The 24,175-nt window shown below is 41.6% G+C and overlaps 1 protein-coding gene across 4 annotated transcripts in view; it reads right to left on the bottom strand.

Annotated features, from left to right (window-relative positions):
• Positions 1-24,175, bottom strand: part of evla (Enah/Vasp-like a) — a 53,489-nt gene that overhangs the window by 12,405 nt on the left and 16,909 nt on the right. For all 4 annotated transcript variants that reach the window (XM_084043952.1, XM_084043949.1, XM_084043950.1 and 1 more), the window contains 2 exons: positions 7,524-7,692; positions 6,246-6,426 (listed from right to left, as the gene is read on the bottom strand). In XM_084043952.1, the coding sequence (XP_083900078.1) occupies positions 6,246-6,426; positions 7,524-7,692 (350 nt within the window). The remainder of the gene's footprint in view (positions 1-6,245; positions 6,427-7,523; positions 7,693-24,175) is intronic.

Genomic DNA, 24,175 nt, shown 5'->3' with positions numbered 1-24,175 from the left:
TGAGTGTCGTGTAAGAGGCAGAGTTTAATGAAGGAGCAGACCTCAGCAGGCATCACATGAGATACAGTGACTCTGCCCTGGAGGGCCAAGCAAGCTGTTATTATTCTGTTCATAATCTAATGATGCTAACCACAGGAGTTTCAACCACAGCAGTATAGAAACCAGAGTAATTGAATTAAGGGAGGGCAATTACGTAGCAAATGAACACTTACAACACAGATAGAAGAGATTTATATTACAATATAAATTTGCAAATAGCAAAGGGCCCCAAATTACACAGATACTAGAGTAGTCTCGGCCGGGAGGCGAACCCGGGAACCCTGGATCCGATGGCGCATACGTTGCCAGTCGGCTAAAGAGCCAGGCTCAATAACGAGCTCCACAAGTTCCACATCACCTACAAACTGCTCCTCCTCATCTATAAAAGCACTCCAAGCCCCGCAGTACCTGTTAGGCCTCCTCCAGGATTACACCCCAGTGCGGAACCTGCGGTCTTCAGACTTAGGGCTCCTTGCCATCCCTCACACCAATATGCGGACCCTCTGCGATAGAGCTTTCAGTGTGGCAGCCCCTGCCCTCTGGAACTCTCTCCCCATGGAGATTCGCCAGACGCCAACATTGGACTCTTTCAAGTCACTCGTTCACTCAGGCTTTTGGCAAATAGTTTGTTTATTTTTGGAATTGTAAAGTGTCCTTTAGTTTTTGAAAGGCTCTATATAAATTAGTATTAGTAATATAAAAAGTTATTAATATTATTATTATTAGAGATTATGCATAAAAATATATTATCATTAAAGTGATGTGTTTAGCGATGTGCTTGTTGACCTGAGGTGACTAACAAATTGTTACCTCCGTGCAGAGTGATGGTCACCCCCCACCTCCCCCTCACTCAGCAGGGGGGGCCCCTGCTGAGTACCAAAGTTAGAGTCCCTATTCTGAGCTGACTATAAACAGGGAGCATCAGGGGGAGCAGTTAACACATAGCCAGCATACCAGTCATTAAACTTCAACTTCAACGCCCACCGTGACACCAAGAACACCCGTGGGTGATGTTTCCATTCTGCTGTGTCTGGAGCACAGCGGCAGTGGGGTGGGACAGTGGTTTTAGTCAACATGAGGGAAGAGTTAGCCTACAGTAAATAAGGATGCCGCAGATTCAACACAAACCAGCTTTGACGGCATAACTGTTGAAACGTCTGTATTTGTCTGTAAAGCCTAATTTATGGTCCAATGGCAGAGAATAGCAGACCTACAAGCTCACAAGCTTGTAGTTGTGAGCTTCTACTGTACTGTAGGTCTGTCATTCTCGGCACGCACCGAAGTATGAATCGGACTTAAGTGTCAATTTGGGCGCTGATTATTAGAAATCTGGTCTGGTGTGTCAAGACAGTGCTTCATCTGCTGTAGTCGACTTGTTTGACTGAATCCTTTTGTTCTGCTGCTGCTGCACGCTGAGAAAGAGAGAAGATGCCTGGGAGATGCATTTCCCCTCCATGACATGCCTCTGAACTCCGCTCGTTAGCTCATGGTAATTATCTGCTCCGCTGGCACAGCTACACACTAAATTTAGCAAATATTCTGCACACTGTGGCACAGAGATTCTCTATCTAAAGCCTCATTTATACTTCATCGTACCGCGGTGTCGCTTGCCAAAAACTGAACTGAAGCGTGTTTAAAAAAAAGCTTGTAAATCAGCTTTTTTTCATAAGCCAGGAGAGAGATGGGACAGTGATATAATTACTAATTATCTACATAGACTACTAAGCACTATATTCTAACAGAACTAATCTAGTATAAGTTTTGCTGTTCAGATCATTAGAAAGAGAGACGCTTTAAAAGACACTGCTTGCTGATCCTAGAACTCCTAGAACACACTGCTGTTCTAGGATTAAGCAAAGTGTTTTAAAGCGTCTTGTCTTCTCCTATTCTGAGAAGCTTGATAATATATGTTGGTGCCAGCACAAGTGCCCCCAGATACATTTCTTTGTTTACGGCAACACTAACAGCATGGTTTTGTTGCATCAACACAAATTCGCTTTAATGGATATTTACAATCAACAATGTTGATGTTGTGCTGCTGCAATGCCAGAGTCAAACAAATATGACATGTCAAAACACGAGACACAGTTGAAATGAATTACATAGCCATGATTTCAGTCAACGTGTTCACTGCATTGACCGACTGCCATCTCTCATTAACCATCACAATCTTTTCACCAAAAAGCTTTAAGTCTTTAAACACAACCTGGGGTGATTATAAACACTTCACAGCCCATCTGCACATATTAACGAGACAGTTGTTAAGGAGACAATTATCTTCCTGATCTATGCAGCACTGTGTGTGTGTGTGTGTGTGTGTGTGTGTGTGTGTGTGTGTGTGTGTGTGTGTGTGTGTGTGTGTGTGTGTGTGTGTGTGTGTGTGTGTGTGTGTGTGTGTGCACGTGTGTGTCTGCATGCACGTGTGTGCATGCATGCGTGTGTGTGGGTTCTACTGACTGATGTGGACATAGTTGTTGCTATGGTAAAGGTTAAGGAAAAAGAGACAGCCCAGGGGAGGAGAGGGCTTGATCAGGCCTGCAGCCACGGTATGGAGAACACGGGGGAATAAACAAGGCCAGTGCTGCTGTGTAGTATACTGTATACTGTATGCGTGTGCTTTTGAGTGTGTGTTTGTGTGTGATGCCAAGGAGATTGTTGTCTATGATGCTCTCTCTCTCTTTCCGTTTTCATGCAGGCATGCTTGTATGATCAATACCCAACTGCTATCAACAGCTCCCCTAGATGTGAAGCCAGGAGCTGGACCCCCCCCCCTTGCGCGCACACACACACACACACACACACACACACACACACACACACACACACACACACACACACACACACACACACACACACACACACACACACACACACACACACACACACACACACACACACACACACACACACACACACACACACACACACACACTCTCTCTATTCCTATCTTTTTGTGTTCCATGGGGAAGGCGAGATATCTTCAAACCTCCAGCCAAATACATCTGTTATGAAGTTATTCTAGGCATGATATTCAGTTCAATGTTTTGCATATCTCTGTTGACCGTCCCAATACTTTTTCTCATTAGAAAAGCAGATTCTGACAGATTCAGAGAAGAAAATAAGTAACATAACAGAGATATCCACCACACCTTCATTGGATCTGTGGACAGGTTCAATGTAATGTAATGTATATCATCACCTTCACATCACAGAATGGGGTCATGGGCAACGATTAAGTCCTACATACTTTGTCGGACAAATAGCAAATTTGTTTGAAATATTTTCCTCTTTTTAGTTTTTTATGGTTGATTGGTTAAATGTTCCCAAAATAGGGACGCCCCGGCCAGGGTTAATGTAGTTATCTTTGACAAGCGTGCCATTCCCAAAGACAACATGTTGTTGTGGCTACTGCTTACATTTCTTGACTGTTACAGTACTTACTGAGGGTGATAATGGCTGAAGAAACTCTTCTGAGAACACCAGGTGACATGTCTGGAGTCAGCATGGTGAGGCACCCTCCTGTGCAGTACCGACGTACCGGCCCTACTGTCCCCTGCACTGATGTCACCGCTTCCTCTATACCAGCACTGCTTTATGATACGTAGACTTCTATGCAAATGTTACTCCCTGTGCCGGATGTCAGGCGGCTAACTGGGACAACAGGAAGTGAGGAGCCTGGTTGTCCGGCAGGGGCACTGGTTGACAGGAAAGAATACGGACAGCGGTGACTGTAGAGGTAGGTAGGTTTTGCATGCAGGAGCGACGCTGTATTCCAAGACACCTTGGGTTTGCACGAGGAGGCCCATGGTGCCACATCCAAATGCTCCCCCAAAAAGGTAGAGGCAGCATGTGAGCATGGTGGGGCAAGACAGGAAGGCTCCATGGGGTATTTTAGCCGGGCCACGCACCAATAGGAAAGCAACCAGGACAGAACAGGATGACACCGGAGCTACACGCTCACAAATATTACCTCCTGGACTTGGACATAAAAATGTGTGCTGACACACACACACACACACACACACACACACACACACACACACACACACACACACACACACACACACACACACACACACACACACACACACACACACACACACACACACACACACACACACACACACACACACACACACACACACACAGCTTAAAAGTAGCTTGTAACCAGAGCTGTTTAGTAAAGTAAGGGCAGAGACAGGCCTCAGATGCAGGTCTGAGTCCCAACATAACGTATAATGGGTCACATCTTCAAAGCAGCCTTAAATACTGCACATTCAACAATCACGTGTCCCTCAAATACTGGTTCCATTGTTATCCAGACCACAAGGCACTTCCAGACCACAAGGCACTACTTTTACTTTTATTAAGGTTGACAGTATTGCAACAATAAACACTTTGGAATGAAATTGTATCACAGATTCCCCAATCAAGAGCTTCCAAGTTCCAACTGACATTAGTATTTTTGTCAGGTTTCTCTTAGCTTTGTTATTTTAACAAAGAGTAAAGCCTATCTGCAGTATGCATCAATAACCAGCAGAGGGCAATACAGCTCAGATGAGATCACACACAGCAGCTCTAATAGACCATTAAATCAATAGGGACATTGCGGGATAGCTGAAGCCAGTATTTATTTGTATGTAGACAAATTTGTCTAAGACAAATGTGCAATATCAACCTAATTATTTCTATCCCTAATCTCTCAAAACAGTTGCTATCTCTCTGACTATTTCTAACATTTGTACCACATACATCTAAGCTCTTTTGTGATTGTGAAAATAAAGTGTTATAGCATAAGATTAAACGTGTATCCATGACAATGGAACCTAATATGCTCAAGCAACGTGAATACAATAATCTGATTATGCTGATTTAAAGCAGTGTCGGATTCATTAAAGGAGACTGGACACTTGAAGTGCTGTGATTGATTCATCTCGCCTGATACATTTGAATAAACTGGACTCGTGAAAATTCACTGAATAAAATAATGAATTGGCTACATATAAAACATGTCAGTCCAGAATAGCCCAATACACATCTTCCCTGGAATTGGGCCATTACATTTGACCCTGACATTTGAAAATGTCTTAGAATAACATCTATCGCTTTCATCCAAGAGCTTTAGGCTGAAGTGGGAACTAGTAACTAGGTAACTAAAGTTTTCAAATAATTGTAGTGGAGTAAAAGTATAATATTTGCCTCTGAGATGTAGTGGAGTAGAAGTAAAAGTACTGAAAATTGGAAATACTCCAGTAAAGTAAAAAATGCTTCAAAATTGTACTTAAGTACAGTACTTGAGTAAATGTACTTAGTTACTTTACACCACTGCCAAGAGCTTAACCAACGTACAAAAATACTCGGTAAAAACTGCTTCTGTCTCTTCTTCCAAGAGCTTAACTAACGTACAACCATACCGTGTAAAAAGAGATTCTATCTCTTTCATCCAAGAGATTAACTAACATACAACCACACCACGTACAAAAAAGACCTTCTACTGTATTACTTCCTTCCGGAAGATTAACTAACATACAACCATACCACGTAAAAAGAGCTTCTATCACTTCCAGGAGATTAACTAAAGCACAAACGTACCATGTAAAACGAGCACAGTACCCCAGCAGGATAAATACATGATCAGTGTTAAACACGCAATTTACTTTACTTGGTCGCTAATTTATTTATTTTTTCTGCTGCATTAATGTATGTATATTCTATAACTTCATTCGCAAATACATCTTAATCCATTATTTTTTGTATATTCTAGATTCTGTATATTTCTGTTTTGGGCTGCAACATATAGACATATATCCTACCTAGCTAACCAGGGACGGTGCATTTCAAAACTGTATATACTATGATCACTCAACACACTTATTAGTCTTTTACACTTCATTTACTTACTACTACTAATAGTGCTTTGAACTCGTATTATGGACATTACTTGTAACACAGTCTGTTACAAGTAAGGGGGAAATTCAGGCTGCTGTGCTCCGTTAAACTTATGCTCCGTTGTACACCGGTGTCATGCGTCAAAAAAAGTCAATCAACCATCTCACAACGCTTCAAAAATGTGATGCTATTTCCGACCCGCGACACCGTCATACAGCAAAGTTGTTTGAAGCAGTTTTGTCTCGTTGCAAATCATTGGTTTGAAGTGGGCTTAAAGCCACATGACTGACAGATAAATGAACTGCCAGGAAACATACCTCCACTGTCAGGCGAGCTGAGGACATTGAGGGCGAACAGCATGGCGTTGGAGAAGGTGGTGGCCTCCTCCTTACTGGCAAAGTTCAACCCATAGACCTGGCGAGCGTCACGCCACTGGTGGAAGGTTGGGGTGGCCTGGTTGTACTTCAGACCCTTCACTATGGAGTAGTTGATCACCACCTTTAGAGGGTTGGTGGTGGGGGCAGGACAGGAGACAGGGAGGAAAGAACAGATAAACCCTCTAGGACGCAACTACAACTTCAACTGTACTGTCACATCACGAGATAACAGGCGTGAAAGAGTGTCTGAAATGTTTTTCCCTACACGCTCCAACGATTTGCACAATATTGTCTTAACTCATTCACTGCCTGAATTATTTCTGGCCGCGTTTGCCCACTGCGAAGATTTTTCATTGAAAAAAAAAAGTACTCAGGAGCCGAGATACAGAATTTTTAAGTTTAAAGTTAACAAGGAAGTGGATGGGAGTCTAGATCTTCGAAAAATCATATCTCCTTGGTCTTTGGGTCAAAAAAAAAAAAAAAAGTTGTTTTAGTCGTTCTAGACAGGCATGGCTTATGGGACAGAAGTCGTTTTAGTCGTTCTAGGCAGGGAATGAGTTAAGAATAGAAAAAGAAACAAAGGAAAAAGTTAGATAACAGCACAACAATATCAGATATAGATAAAATGCTTGCAAAAGAAGGGAGAATATCACAGTCTCTTGTGCACCTAAGAGACATCACAGACAGATATAAGTGTATATAAACTTATATTCAGCTATTCAACAAAATGTCTCTCTAAAAGAGCGACACATAATCCTTCAAATAGCCAATCTACAAGCTTACAATGCATCACAGTAGTCATAAGTAGTCATAAATCCATAGTCATATATTTCATGTAATCAATTTCAGTCGTGAAACATGTTCATAACACAAATATATATAAAATTCAGTTTTAAATACAAATATTAAAACTTAATTTTATATATATAGTATATATTTTTTCTGCCTTTATTGATAGTAGATAGTGGAGATGGATAGGAAACAGGGAGAGAGAGACGGGGAGTGACACGCAGCAAAGGCGGTCGGGATCGGGATTGAAACCCGCATTAGAGCCTATATGTGGTATGCGCCTGGACCGCTAGGCCAGCGGGCACCCAAAGAAAAACTGAATTATATTTATGAATTAATATTTCATTCAACATAAGGAATCCACATGCAGTTGCTATTCTCTATCCTCTGTGTAGTACAAAGGTTTCAAGCCATGTCTGAAGGTCTCACCTGCTGATCCTGCAGTTTGACGCCCACCACTCTGAAGGTATTGTTGGCAGTGTTGTGATAGATGTTGATGCGACTGAAGCCCTGCTGGCCAGGCTTGATGGGCACCCACTTCTTACTGGCATCATCGTAGACCATGACCGAGGCTCGCGCCTGGCAGATACTCTGTTCACTGGAGGCAGAGAGATGGAGGAGAGACCATCCAACGATGGAGTTAATATGGATGTCAGGTTGAAAGTTGTTAAATAGAATAGAAAAATGATTCGCCTATGATACAGTTAGCTAGTTAGCAGAAAAGACTCCAGGTGAATAGGTTGGAAATGACTGTTCGGCTGAAGGTGAACATTTGAGAGGTTACATGACAATGTACTGTAGCTATGGATATATCCTAAAGACGTGCAGTTCTTGATTGCTTCCAATACTCGAGACAGATACTGTATGTTGCATATTATGTGGACACATACTGTATATTTCTTGAATACTGGTGAATGTGCTGCCTGCAACAATTAAGCCGTTTACTTTGTTGTACGATGATTAGCAAAAAATAGCCAATCTACAAGCTTACAATGCATGGCATCAGAATGCATTGTCAGACATTTTTCGGGAGACGTACTTTTTATTTGAAATGTTTTATTTATTTGTATTTTTTAAATATGGTTGAAAGTTGTTAAATAAAATATAAAGGCCTATGTATTAGCCTATGATAAAGTCAGCTGGTTAGCATATGGGGTACCGGAGAGCCACACCTTTCCTCAGTTAACACTATAGAAATAATATGTTACTACAGTAGTTATCTGACAGCTTGTAGGCCCGAGGAGAGGGAGGGGCAGCCTATAAACAGGCAGAGTAAAACCTCAACCTCAAAACCCAAGCCACAGAAAATTCCCCTTTGCCTCCTTGCCCTTTACTGTGGCATACTGTACTGGCACCAGAATGGCACTTCCATAAATGTTCAGAAGCATTGGGGTAAAAGGGTGTGTTGGGGATGCTGGGTAATGATACGGTGAGTTAAAAACACAAGTGTTTAATCAACAGGCTTATCGCCAGCAGGAGTCTCACTTATTGAAAAGTAAACAAGAAGACTTGACACACGTGTAAGCGCGCACACACAAACACACACACACACACACACACACACACACACACACACACACACACACACACACACACACACACACACACACACACACACACACACACACACACACACACACACACACACACACACACACACACACACACACACACACACACACAGAGAGAGAGAGCTAAGTCGAATAATGAAGTAACATCTACATAACCATGTTGTTTACAACCACATAACTGGCAAGGAATTCCTTTCCCTAAACAAGGACAAGAACATTTTGGCCATTCAATTGTGGTTCAGCGCTTCTATGATTAACTACACAGCTAATTATCAAATTCAAAAACAGAAGTATAAGCATAGTACATGCGGCTCAACTAGGCTCTATAAATAGTTTGGTAACACTTGCTTTGCATACCATGTCTATAATGCATTATGAACATACTTGTAATGCATTATACTCAGCTTAGTACACTATTAAAACACATTATAAAGCATTGTATAATTACTTATAAGGTCAAGTCTAATAAATACATCGTAATTGTCTTATAACACTGTAAAATTACAGATATAAGCACTCAGAAGTACTCAAAGTGCAATCATAACACATTATACCACCTTTTATAGTGACTTATAAGGTCAAGTATATCATAATAATTCATGATTATTGGTCATTCACTGACTTTTCATTTTGGCCAACATCATAGTGTATTATAATTTTCATAATCGTAATACATCATAATAATTGTATAAGGCGTTATAATCACTGTTATAATGCATTCTAATGTGATTATATATATTACAGTATATTATATATACTGTAAGCGGTACTGTGGCTGCTTTAAGCAAAGTTTAAAAATAGCATTCAATATATGCAAGAAAACCACAAAATGATTCTGCCTACAGGTGTAGGCCCTACACCTTCAAGAATGTAATTAATTATCAGTGCCCACACCCTAGGTGGGGTTGGCGAAAGGGCCTTTCTGTGTGGAGTTTGCATGTTCTCCCCGTGTCTCCTAGGGTAGGTACCCTCACAGAAAACATGCAGTAATCCTGGTCACTATACTGCCTCCCCCTGGCCAGCCGGGGCGCCTGATGGAGGGGAAGGGAACTGGTTGGAATAACGTGTTCCTTCCACGCGCTACGTCCAACCAGGGAAACTCTCCCCTGTCAGGTGATAAGAAGGTCAGTTGGCTCTCATGCATTGAAGGAGGCATGAGCTCGGCCCTGGCCTCCCTAGGTTGGCAGAGGGACGGTAGTGCCCAGGATTACAGTACATGCTTAGGCATTTGCACTGGGTGAAAAAATAGGCGTTACAAAATCGTGGGATAAAAATTTAAGAATGTAATTAATTTACTTTAAGTACCCATTGACCACTTATAGTGACTTATAATCATACTATAATGCATTAAAACAGTGAATATAATACATTATACATTTTGTATAATGTATTACTATGAGAATTATAATAGACTATGATCCTTGCTAAAACAATTGTCTGTGTGTGTCCAGCAATTCTAAAGTAGTATGAAACTTCACCTTATAAGTAATTATATAATTCTTTATGTTATGACTATTGTTATAAAGCATTATGAGTATTTATGAATTCTTATAACTATAATTAGACAGTACTATATGCACATTACAATGCATTATAAGTATGTTTATAGACATGGGGTGCCTGTGACCATGTGTGACTGTGACCATCTTTGCCTTACAGTCAGAATTGGAAATGAAATGAGCATACGGTAGGTACAGTATAGTTTATTCCAGTGGTTCAATTGATATTGTATTGGGCCACAGACCCCCATCTGAAAATACTTCGTGCCAGGGAGCCCCAGAAGAGAAGATTTGTGTAAAAAAAGAGAAAAGGAGAAAAAAAGAATTTCTTGCAATTGTTTAACAAATAGCAGATGTACAAGCGCTGCGAGCTATTGTATCTGCTATTTTTGAATAGCCAACGTATAAAATATGGTTAAAATGATTGTGATGCTGTTTTAACACATTTTCCTGGGGACCCCCTGGAACCCCCTCAAGGAACCCTGGGGGTTCCGGGACCCCACTTTGAGAACCACTGGTCTAGTCCAGTCAGTGCAGAGTTCATCTATCCTAGACAACAGCAGGGATGAGGTTAACTCTATCGTCATGGAACCTGTGAATTAGCTAAACGCTTATCTAATGTTCACCTTCAGCACCTCAGGGATACAATCTGTCATCCAGACGGATACAGTTCACATTGACAGCCCAGAGGTGTGAGGAACACACAGTAGTTCATCAGCTTACTGATAGTGATGAATGAATGAGTGCGTGTGTGTGCGCGCGTGTGTGTGTGTGCGTGTGCACGTGTCTGTATATACACACACACTGTCTGTCAATAAGAAGAAAACAATGCTGCGTGTGTTTGTGTGTGTGTGTAATGTATGTATGTAAACTAAATTGAGACCAATATGTTATGGATGTTATGTGTACAGCTTGAATGTGGCGTTTTTTAAGTGTGTAACAATAAAATATGCCATCTTCACAACCTAAATATAAAAAGTATATAAAATGAATGAATAAAAGGATGATGCAGCAACACTGACAGCAGCAGGAAAACTGAGATGATTTAGCTACAGTACCAACAGTACATGATGTGTAAAGCTGACACGAATCGCTCATCCATTCAATTAGTAGGAGGCTTGTGCCTGAGGACACCAGTAACATTTAAATGACAACATGTGACCTCTCTCTCTCTCCATGTGTCTCTCTGTCTCTCTCCTGTCCTTCAATCTGCTCCCCTCCAGGAGGAAGACAGCGTGGCCCCTCAGACTCCGCAGGACTCTGGTTCTGCATGGCTTGGTCTCAACTTAAGCGGCTTCCCTTCTCTCAAATGATTTCCTGTCATCACCCTGCTCTCTAGTTTCCTCGCCGTCCTCTCAAAAAGCTTTGACTGGATTTTGGCTTTCACGCTTTCTGGTGTCTTCACTCAGAGCTTTCATCTCCATGTTTCCAAACAACTTCCTTTTGTTGAAGAAAGGCTAAACGTTGATTTATATTCTATAGCACTTCCTCGCACCATTCTTTTGCTCAATCAAAATGACTTGCAGTGTCTGTTAGGGACGGGAGTTGTCAGGAACTACCTGATACAATGTTATTTTTTCTTGCATGCGTTTTATGTTTTATGGGAGCAACAACATAAAGAGAACTTTTTATCACTTACTATGTGATGGACAATAACGTTTTTAAAATCTTGAATGTTGAATATGGATTATTAGATGCCAATTTGATATGTATTTAAGACAAGTAATTGCTATGTCTTTGGCATGTCTGTACTGCGATTCTTCTAAATGTTCAGATTCAATAATATGTATAATTTCTGGTGATTTCTGTTTGCATTTTTTATATTGGTCTATGACTATGATTCATACTTCCAATGATATTTATATCATCTCGACTGAATTTATTCACCATGTTTTCACTCACAGTACTTTCCTTTTGATTGACTGAATACTTTATTAACAGTTTGCAAAAACGAGGCACGGTGGCACAGATCTATACAAAAGAACGCTAAAAGGATAACCCAGATGAGCCCTCAGGGCTTGTTTCCGGTTAAGGTCCTGTGTATTCAATTCATCGAGACATAAAGTCAAACAATAATATGCAATAATATGCACTAGAAAATCATATACACGAGTAGTAATAAGAAAGAAAGATATGTACAGTAAACAGTTGTGGGGGGGACATTACTGGCGAATGCTAACTAAACACCAGAAAGGAAGAGTTGATTTTGTTGTTTCAGCATGGTTTTACTTGCGTTGAACATTATTAAAAAAAAGGATGCCTCAACATGCAAGCGACTATGTTGATTCTGGCGTTAATATCAAAACCACCTCACAAAGAAATTAATGATTAAATCAAATTTTACCCTATCGGATTCGCTATTTAACCTACCTGTACAGGTCTATGTACAGAACACACACACACAACGCTATAGGGAGAGTTTCACAACCTAATTGATGGGACTGAATATGTGTTTACTTCCAATAAGATCCCCACCAGTTCCTAGTTTCCTAAATGTCTTTAGTAGTGAAAGATTTTGTTTACTTCAGTAAAACACCAAAGCCACAGTACAAAGGCAGGACAAATAAATGTAGATTGAGAAGACTTGAAAGCTGACTTTGACAGATGCAGCTGAACAACCACCAGCATCCAGCCATCCTTCACTCTTAGTGTGCTAATGTTGTACAGTTATCCAGCAGCTGCTGTGTGTAACAAAAGCAAAAGTCAAAGCAATCAAAACACAACTTGAAAGTCTGAGTCCTCCTTCGCATCCCAACTAGATAGAGCGCCGACCACGTAATCACAGTGTCCCTGGTTCAATTCCGTCCGGACGGAGACCTGTATTGTATTTCATGTTGTCCCTCCTCCAGACCACACTGTAGTGTACACAGACATAATAAACCCCACGCAGACTCAAGGTGAAAACAATACCAAGCACTCTGTCGTGGCTGGTAATAATAAGTCTCAAGAACATTTGGTTTACCCATTTTGTGGCATATCAGGCTGTTACCAGCAGTCAATATCGACGCTAATGTTTTGACAAAAAAAAGTATTACACAATAAAAAAAAGAGGAACATCAAAATCATGTTTCAGCCAACTGAGTATGTATCAACTTATAATAAATTCAAAAACACTGCTATCTGTTGAGTCGAATAATAATTCACTGCAGCTAAAATGTGTCCTTGCACAATGAAACCCTGACAGAGACATAATGCAAACAAGGTGCAGGAACCACATGCAGACACCAACTTCGTCCTAATAACAAAATCAGAGCACAGGGTTGTGATCTGAGAAGATGGCATCCTTGTCAGTGGAAGATGATCAGTGCCATTTCTGATGAGCCAGTGTGGACGACAGCTGTCTGCAAATTAAGCTATCTATAAATTCCCAGAATATCTTTATCTGTCTGTCTGTCTGTCTGTCTGTCTGTCTGTCTGCCTGTCTGTCTGAACCGTTCATCCAACCAAATTCACACTTGGCGGGTGTGTCCTATATTAAAATTGACTAATGGTGGGCAGGCTGGCCCATCATCACAACCCATCATCACTCAGACTTAACCATAAACAAACCCGCCACAGATCCGACTGCTATGCCCACGGATTGGCAAGGACTCAAGGGAGTGCGGCGCCCACCACCGAGTCGTTCAGAATGATAGGCAGTTTGTCTAGAACCGCCAATCCCACCGATATGTCCATATATAGGCATATATGATGGAACCCCCCATCCAACTGATATGCCCATATTTGAGCATACCAATATATGGGCATATACTGATGAGATCTCCATATACGGGCATAAAAGGACTGACAGATACAGAGATCTCCATACCTGTATATAGGCACAAAAGGGACACAGACAGACGGGTAAAACGGGTATCTGACAAGGCCCCCCGACACTATGACTCAGACATATTGGTCGGATTGACAGTGCGACGTAGGTGTGAGGGCTGCGTAGCGGCCCGAACCTCTAGTTGGTGAAAATAGCATATCTACAAGCTCACAACCCACTGCGACGCAACGCACACTGCAAGCAGCACTTCCAGGGCCTAAGCTATGAGCCCGTTCAGAATGGCCACATGTTTCAAATGGCCATGCGTTCCCAATGGTAACGTGCTCTGTATGGGCACGCCCCCCATAAGGCCTGCAAGCATTAGAAAATGTGCAAATAAACTAAACTAAGCTAAAACATGATTATACTTTCAACCTCAAGACAAGCTCCTACAGTATGTAAAACCATAACAGAGAACTACAGACACAACAACATTTTTAAAATCTCTAAACAAGCCATGCTGATGCCCTAATCACATAACAGACACTTCAGAGACCTGGGAGAACCTCTAAGAGACTTTAGAGTCTAAAGTCTCAATGAGAAACGAGAGAGGAGGGAGGAGGGGAGATGGCTCCATCCATCTCGTGGATCACCTTACAACAACAACCCCTATTTCTGGAGTGGTCTGGAGCAGAGGACTAACATGCCATTAGGCTGATGCTAGCAGCTTCTCTTCCCTCTAAGATGTCAGAAATAAAAACAGGCTCACCGTCTATTTGTTTTCTTTTTATATACCAACATTGCTCAATCAACACATCATGTGCTACGTACAGAGGACTTTATTGTATTTCACAATGTGGTGCTGATCTGTGATCTGTGTTGTGTTTAGGCTCACACTGTCCTTTGGAACACAGTTGTGCTTTAGAAACCAGACGAGTATAGTCGAGCTCACATGCAGCTCAGTTTTTGTGGTGAGAAGAACCACATAAGGAGAAGCCTTGCCTCGTCACGTCTTCTGGAACGTAGCTGCTGCTGTGTTGTCATCACAGGCAAACGCAACTGTAGTAAACAGCGTGAATGTAAGCAAAGTGTTGTGGTTCTACAAAAAAGGGTTATTGTACTAAGCAGACAACCTAGCGAAACATTTATGTAAGATATGCATATGCACACGCACACGTGCACACCTGCAGTACAAAATGTGATCCAATAACTGAAGGGGATGAGGTCACATGATAAGATATAAACCGGGCACGAGCAGCATAAGAGCTGTTAAAACATTACAGCTACTTCTCAAGCTAAAAAAAACAAACCAGAGTCTATTTACAGCGTAGTTTCACTGTGCAATTTCACAGGCAGGCTTTCAGACAGTTGGTCAAATTAATCATCAGTTATCTCTTAAACGGGCCCCTACATAATATAGCCTAAATATTAAAATGTACATTGAAAACATTTCTTCAGGGTATATAGTGGGAGAATTGTTTTCTTTCATCCTTTTATATTGGGCTACAGTGATATACATCACCACTGATGTGCTAAAGTGAGCTTTGTTACTGTAAGTTGATAACGCTGCCTTTGGAGTTTGGCCTTGTGTTTGGCTGCATGCAGTCTATGCACATAAGATGGGATAAGATCTTTATTGATCCCACAGGGGAAATTCAGGCGCCAAAGACAGTACAGCAGTTAAGAACAGGTTACAGGACAAGGAGAAACAAAAGTACAGTAGATGCAGCATGATGGAAAGACATCATATTCAAGGCAACAAGAAATGTTTATCATCAAAGAAAAATAAAACAATATATATATAAAAATAAGAGTGCAGCATATAATGTACACACTATACACCCTCGGCAGTGCTAGCATAGTGCAAGATAGGTAACGAGAACACACAGAAGCATACCAAACTGGACTGCTTGTTGTTATCGAGAAATTAGTCCTGTTCGGGATGAGCGACCAACATGATCCTTGTTCTATACAGACAATACAGTATATATATGATATGTGAGCTTGGTCTGCTTTTGTGGGGACAGGGTACACAGAGATAGATACAGAGATAAAGACAAACAGATCAAACAAATCCTGTTCTAGATGGCTTAGCAATGCCTGCCAAAAAACACAATCACAGAAGCTCACATGCTCAGTGGTTGGGGGACGCCGAGAAACACAATGCAAGCCAAGGATGGTGGAATGGTAAGAGAGAGAGAGAAGCAGAGAAACGGCACGCTGGTAGCTGTATGTAGTTGATGTACAGTGGATGATAGCACAGTGTGTAATACTGTACATGTATGTCATTTGAAAAAGGTCAGTAGGACTACATGGTATGTAATAGGAACGCCAAGTTTGATCACTACACCAGACCATAATATTTCAATCAGAAAATACACAGCGTTTTTTGGTGAAAAATACAATACAGATAAATAAAATCTTCATATTGAAGATCCTACACTGTACTTCATCGTATGATGCCAGGTTGAAAGTGGTTAATAGCAGCATTGTCTGTCTTTAGGTACAATTCAGGGAAATCTACATTTTTTTCGCTGCTAGCCCACAACAGTGAAATGACAAATATGGAATAAATTCCAATAAAATAAATGTTGCTAATAAATGATACAGAAATGCATCTCTGCTCTGTACAGGCTATTTAAGCACGGTCACCACACGGCTGTGAGGAATGCTCCCATGAATCATAGCTGACCTGTTATTTGGGCAGTGCTGCGTTTCCCTGAGGTTCCTAGACGCACCCACTCCCAGTCACCAAAGCTCTAAACCCGCAGCATGCCGGACCGTTTCCGCCCTGATATTCTATAGGCATGCGTCTTTAAAAATTCATGAGCAACCGCCCCACATCCAACTCACAGTATGCATCAATAAGAAAATACATGCATTGTTCATGCACACAGTAGACAGGCTTATGAGAGGAGCAAATTTGGTTTGATGACATAAAGAGAGCATAACATAAACCTGATTTCCAATGGTCTATTGCTTTGGGAAAAAGGGCATTATACTGTACTACGCACAGCTGTCGAGTTGCTCCCCTGCCAGTGAACCCTGCATTTTGCCTTCCTAAACTATAGGATATTAACCTCCACTCAGACACACAGTGGGAGTAAAAAAGAGGGTTGGCAGAAGGGAAGGAGGAGAAAGAGTAATGCCTAATTTATGCTCCATCGCACGGTGGCGTCACGCGCCTAAAGTAGCGAGCTCAGAAGGCGCCGCGGATGCGACGCGTTGTTGTTGTGAGCTTGTAGGTCGGCTATTTTTGCCAATGTGACGGCGTTATGCAACGTAGTATGAATTGGGCTTATGGAAGATGGGGATCATAGAAAGAGAGATAGAGAGAGAGAATGAGGTGAAGGAGGCTTTGACCCATGTCAAATGACCCAAGTCTAGCATACTGGAAAGGAAGCCACGTATCCAGCAAGCACAGCCGTGACCACACATGGTTACATTATGCACCATCCCCTGTCATATCTGCATTCATATTCTGCGTTCTCCCTCCCTGCTCAGTCTATTAACCTGTTCGATCCGGGAACAAATCTGTGTCATTTTTGATTTGAGCTGTAACCATTATTTTATACTTTGGCTATTCAAAAATAGCAGATCTACATAGCTCATAGCTTCGAGCTTGTAGATCTGCATTTTTTTTTAAATATTGAACATTTGGGCAGATCTTTGAATACATACTGTACGTTTTTTTAACATTTTTATCTCAAATCTTTGCTTCTGGAGGTCCCTGGAACAAAATATTTTACGAATGTTCGTTTTACAAAATAGCAGATCTACAAGCTCATAGTGCAGCACTCTGTGTCGTGCTATGAGCTTATATATCTGTTATTTTAATAGCGAAATAAATCTTAAGATGACACAGATGCGTTTCCGGATTGAATGGGTTAACAGACATGGTGACAGAATATAAATTAAGTAATTTATACTCCATCGCACCAGGGCATCGCCTGTCAAAAAGAACACATTTACCTTCTTGAGAATCAGTAACACCACTGCACTACCTAGTATACAAAATTAGGCTTTAGCACTCTGACTTGTCCATGAGCAAGACACTGAACATCCAGCTGCTACCGATGAGCAGGTTGAGGCCTTCTGTCTTTGGTGTGTGAAAGTGCTTTGGATAAAAGGCGCGGAACAAATGCACCATTTAGCAATAACCTGGTTTTAAGCTGGGTGAGGGGAGCCTGTGTGTGTGTGATTTTTCCTTGCCAACATACGATGAGGGTTGGATGGTGGGTGGATATGGGGGTTGAGGGGAGGCGAGGGGAGGCCACGAGGCATGATCCTCTCTGGGTGGTACCCAAGGACAGGGCCTCTGTTGCCATGGCAATTAGCCTTTGTTGCCGGAGTAATTGTTTTAATGCTGCTGGTTCAATGGAAGGCACCCGAATGAATCACCAGTCATTCAGCACAGCTCTGCACCTCTTGCTCACGACAGCAGTTTTGATTTGCTTTGCCGTTTCTCTCTCTCTCTCTCCCTCTCTCTACCTGTGATAAAACAACTGATCGCTCAAAAAACAAACCTTTGAGGATATGGATAGCTTTGACTCAAGTGCACTGTCAGCAGGAACTCATTTACGTTGGACAACTGATGAATCACAAAGCTACACTGTGATGAAGCCTGATTCATACTTAGTCGTACGACGGTGTCCCGCGCTGAAAATAGTCGCTCTACAAGCTCAGCGCATTGCGACTGTGAGCTTTATAGATAGTCTATTTTGCGGGGTTGTTGTGAATGTGTCTTGTCCTCTGTGTAAAGGTTTTGTAATGGCGCAAACGGGGCAAACAGGAACCTCACAAATTAAATGCCAATCTCAATTTTGGAGAGTCTTAGACCACCTCACCTACCGATGTTTTGACAGATATTTTGACAAAAAGTGCAGATCTTTGCAGAAACTTTTATATAACCACCAATTTTATTTCATTTAACCACGTATGCCCTATTCACACATTAAAAGAAAAGGCCGCTCTACAATGACATGCCCAAAAGAGAGACACATCAGCTGCATAATTGCCAAACCAATACAATGTACTGTACGTACATGGGGCGGCAGTGGCTCAGGGGTAGAGTGGCCGGGTAGAGTGAACTGGAAAACCGCAAGGTTCCCAGTTCGATCCCGGGCTGGGGCGCTCCCCTAGAGCTAGTGTCGAAGTGTCCTTGAGCAAGACGCTGAACCCCTAATTGCTCCCGATGAGCAGGTTGGTGCCTTGCATGGTTTCCTCCGCCATCGGTGTATGAATGTGTGTGTGAATGGGTTAATGGCACAATCAGTGTAAAGCGCTTTGGATAGAAGCGCTATATAAATGCACCATTTACCATTTACCATTTACATCGGTCTGGGTCTAAATTAAATACTTATTCATTGTCACAACTGTGGAAAGAGTAATACACAGAGTGAATAATTAATGAACGATGGCATCCACTGTGACACAGCGGTACAGCGCAGCGCCAGCGCTCAGCAGAGCAGGTGCCACATCAATTAATTCATATTAAATGTATCAATTAATTTCAAGAAAATTAACCAGCGTCCTAAAATCACTTCCTCCTAAAATCACCTCCTCTTATTCAACAACAATGAGCAGTTGACTACGAAAGCAAACAGACAGGCAATGGAGCTCCCATTAGAGTGGGGGGTGTTAATTACAGCCTTTCATTTATCCCTGGACGGTTAACTAACTGGAGAAACGTAAAACCGAGATGACCTCCACTTCCTGTCTGTGCTCACAGATTGGCACATGCAAGCATGCACTTACTTAATCGTCAAACACATGCATGGATACCAGTGGTGGAAAAATAACTCAAATGTTTTACTTACAGTAAAAGTGTCAATACCGAATGTAGAAGTCCGGAATTCTAAATTTACTTGAGTAAAAGTACAAAAGTATTGGTATCACGTACCCAATGTAGAAAGTACTCATTATGCAGAAGGTCCCATTTCACAAGTTTTCAAATGTGTAAAATGTATAAAAATCCTTTGAAAATAGCAGATCTACAAGTTCACAATGCTCACAACGCAAAGCGACGCGTTGTGATCTAATATATCGACTATTTTCAAATTGACAAAGTATATATACTGTATATAAGTGGTTTTGTAATAATATTCTACAAAGTACAGTAACTATTAACTTAAGTTTTCAAATAATTGTAGTGAAGTAAAAGTACAATATTTGCCTCTGAGATGTAGTGGAGTAGAAGTAAAAGTACTGAACATTGGAAATAATCCACACACACACACACACACACACACACACACACACACACACACACACACACACACACACACACACACACACACACACACACACACACACACACACACACACACACACACACACACACACACACACACACACACAGTGTAAGTGGAGGCTTGTAACTCAATGCCACGGCTTCTTCAGACGACACTTATCTCATCTCCATAGAGGCGATACACTGCTATGACATCACTCTGTCGCTGACAACTGATTGTCAAGGTCGAGGAAAGACTTACAATGATGTCTAGACTCTACAGGTTACTGCAGGTGGAGGACTGGAGGTGTTCGGGGTCAAGGGCTATAAAAATGTACTTCATGGGGCGCCGATGGCCTAGTGTTTAAGGCGCATACCTAGGCTCTACAGCCTGACAGCGAGTCGCAGGTTTGATTCCTGACGACCTTTGCTGCCTTCCTGACTCTCTCCCTGTGTCTGCACTATACTATCAAATGCATCAATATAAAGCGAGAAAAGCCCCAGAAATATATTTTTTTTAAAAAGAACTTCATACAAGTTATGTACAGAAAGATGTATCTTCCATAACTCAATATACTGTAATGTAGAAAATGTGGTTTTGTTTTATTTTTGAATGTTTTAAATGAAATCAATCTCCATCCATGCACGTGTGTTTTAGCAAGATTTCAGAAGAAATAACCTCCTTCCATACTAACACACCTGAAAACGCATATCACATGACTATTCGCACACACTGGGCAGGTCAAGGTGAAATCCACAACAACTCTGATCTCCGTGGAGCCTTAGCTACAGTATGGAGGAATGGATAAAGCAATGTCTCTGGAAACCTTGCTTACTTACTGCTCTTACATGTCTGCTGGCATGTAGGGCAGCAACAAAGAATTGTCCCTCCTGTCTGTTCTGGGTCAGTGTCTTTATAGTACCCCAGGTGTACTCTGAGGAAATGTCTTCCTTAACCCATTCAAACCGTGAAAGCATCTGTCATTTTACATTTTAACCATTATCATATACTTTGGCTATTCAAAAATAGCAGATATACAAGATCATAGCGTAGCACCGAGTGCCGCGCTATGAGCTTGTAGATCTGCATTTTTATTTTAAATCATGAACATTTTAGCAAATCTTTTAATATTTGTAACTCAAATCTTTGCTTCTGGGGGATTCTACAAATGTCTTCTAATAACAGTTTTTTTTTTAAATAATTATGTTGCTATAATCAGTGGTTCTCAAACGTTCAAGGACCCCCAAAATTATATTTATTTGGCCACGGACCCCATCTCAAAATATGTTGTTCCAGGGACCCCCAGAAGCAAAGATTTAAGTTAAAAATGTGCGCTACGAGCTTGTAGATCTGCTATTTTTGAATAGCCAAAGTATAAAACATTGGTTAAAGTGGTTACACAGATGCGTTCCCAGTGTTAATGGGTTAAAAGGATGAAACGCAGAGCTGCAGGAAAGATGAGGTTGACGAACTTTGGGTGAGTGAAGCAAAAACCATTATGGGCCGTCAAATGCTTTGATGAACGGTGTCAGGAAAACGGTGTATGTTCAAACAACATCAAAGGGTGTGGTTTTAATGACATCTTGTGAGACTTCTATGCCAGTATTAGAAACAGCAAAGGGCAGCAGACAGAGCTACACAATGATGCCTAATTCATGCACCGTCGCACGACGGTGTGGCGCCCCGAAAATAGCAGACCTACAAGCTCACAACGTGTAGTGAGCATGTAGGTCTGCTATCTTCCACAAGCGACACCGCCGTGCAACGAGGTATGAATCGAGCTTGAGAGACTGAGACTGAACAAATCTAAAAGTAAACGTTCTGGAGAAACCGCCTTGTTTGTGCAGGCAGTCAGGGACTACTTTCTTGTAGAAATGACTCCTGTAATGAAATTATTATTAAACACTGCTTTAATTGGGAGATGTCTATGATTTCATGTTGCCATATTTAGTAATACTTTTATAAAATCAATAACTCACTCCAGGCGTCATTGTTTTCAAAAGGTCTCGTTTCCATCCGTCCGGACTAGTAAGTAACACAAAAACAAAGCATTTTCAAAAGTCTCAGGTTAATGGGCTTGAAAATATCGGGGTAGTAGTGTGTACACTAGCCGTAAACGTAGTAAGAGTTAAAGGTTTTAAAATGGATGTACTGTAGCCTCAGTTTTGTCTCGGGAGAGCGAGTCTGTGCAGCTATGCTGTGAGCTACAGTCACTTGGATGAGAAGAGGAACACAACATATCATTACACACTCCCACATGTATATTATGGTCCCTATACAGTACATACACCCAAAATAAGAGACACTGTTATTTTTAGCAGGAGACCAGATTAGTGAACAGAGAAGGCAACACACACACACACACACACACACACACACACACACACACACACACACACACACGGCTGTTATTATAGAGCTCAATAGGAGATTGATACACCCAATAGGGTTCACTAGGCATTTTGATGTAGGGCTGTGTGCCAAGGGGTGAGGGCGTGGGTGTGTGTGCGTGTTTGGGTGTGTGTGCGTGTTTGGGTGGGTGCAGGGGTACAGTCGCCAGCAGGAGGAGGTTTGTCTGACTAGCTGGATTACAGACAGAGCCTCGGTGGCAGATTATTATTACCTCACTGCAGCCTTAAATCTAAATTAACCAGGACTTAACTCTCTTACAAGACCTCTAATCTGCTCCACAGGGAAAGTACCACTCACAGACAGAGGGAGGGATTGAGGCCTACACAGACTAAAAACAGTATGAGACAACTTTATTGGCTATTAGCATGTGATCAAAGTAAGCACGCTTTGGGTGGGAGGCGGGGTGCTTGTTGGTCCAGGAAACGGTGTGTGCGGTAAACTCAGAGTTTGAATCCATGCCTCTGCCATGTTTATCGCCGGTGGGGATATGTTGTATCCCTGCTTCTGGTCCGACTGAATTAAACAAATACATTTCCTTCTGGTAAATGTAGACTGTCTGACATGTTTCATATGTTTGATAATATCACAATTTAACAATGTATTTAATAAAGAATGTATGTTAACCACATCAACCCTGGTGTCCCTATTCAGGGCAATTTAAGCATCCTATATTAAAACTGGTTAATAGGTGGTCTGGCGGGCGAACCACCGCCCCGTCACTATGACTCAGACATAACCATATACGGTATACAGTTCCCACTGCAGCCACACCCGAATAAAGCATGTGAAATGCTGACTGTGACAGCATGACATCAGACCCAAACAAACCGTGTCATCAGGACATCAGACAAAAAAAAACAAAAAAAAGTGTGCCGCCATGAGTCGGATCGGCGGTGAGGGCCGAACCTCTAGTATTTAAAAAATGGCAGATCTACAAGCTCGCATCATGTCGCGATGTGGCACGTGAGCTTGTTGGCTATTTATTGTACTATACAACTACGGTAAGTATATAATATATATGGCTTAAGTGGTTAAGAAAATGTTTCCCCCCTACCCTGCTGCCATGAACCTAAAAGGAGCAAGGTCATTAAACTTAATGAGCATGAGCATAGCTTTTCATTTTGGCAGGAAAACCAGATTGTGTAAATGATGCAACTACATGTACGGCAAAGTCAGTGTGAGAAACAACAACATGACATAAATGCACTCAGAGGTCACAAAGCAGTAGTTTGCCGGCAGTTTGCAGGCAGTTTATGCCAAGCCAAGGACAAGTGTGCCTAAAGGTTCCTGCATCATACGTTCCATATAATTAGAATATCTATGAGTATTGGCATTCAGAACACTAAGGATTTACAGGAATTCTTTCCTGTAAATCCTTTTTTAGAAGCATGTGAATACTTGACAAATTAATCTAATGACCAAGAACAATAAGACTGCAAATACACCCATATAGCAATTTATAAATTTGGCATAACAAGATTTTGTCACTGAAGCCTCAAACTCCATGAACCACCACCATTTCGTTCTGGATATAATGATGGCGCTCCACCATGCAGAGTTTATCCAACCCCCAACCTACTTCAACAGAAACGTACAGTGGAATACTGCTGAATGGGCT

Source organism: Gymnoscopelus microlampas (assembly GCF_963454915.1).
Source record: "Gymnoscopelus microlampas genome assembly, chromosome: 20".
Lineage (NCBI taxonomy): Eukaryota > Metazoa > Chordata > Actinopteri > Myctophiformes > Myctophidae > Gymnoscopelus > Gymnoscopelus microlampas.
Note: the sequence above shows the minus strand (reverse complement) of the source record. Positions and strands in the feature narration are given on the sequence as shown.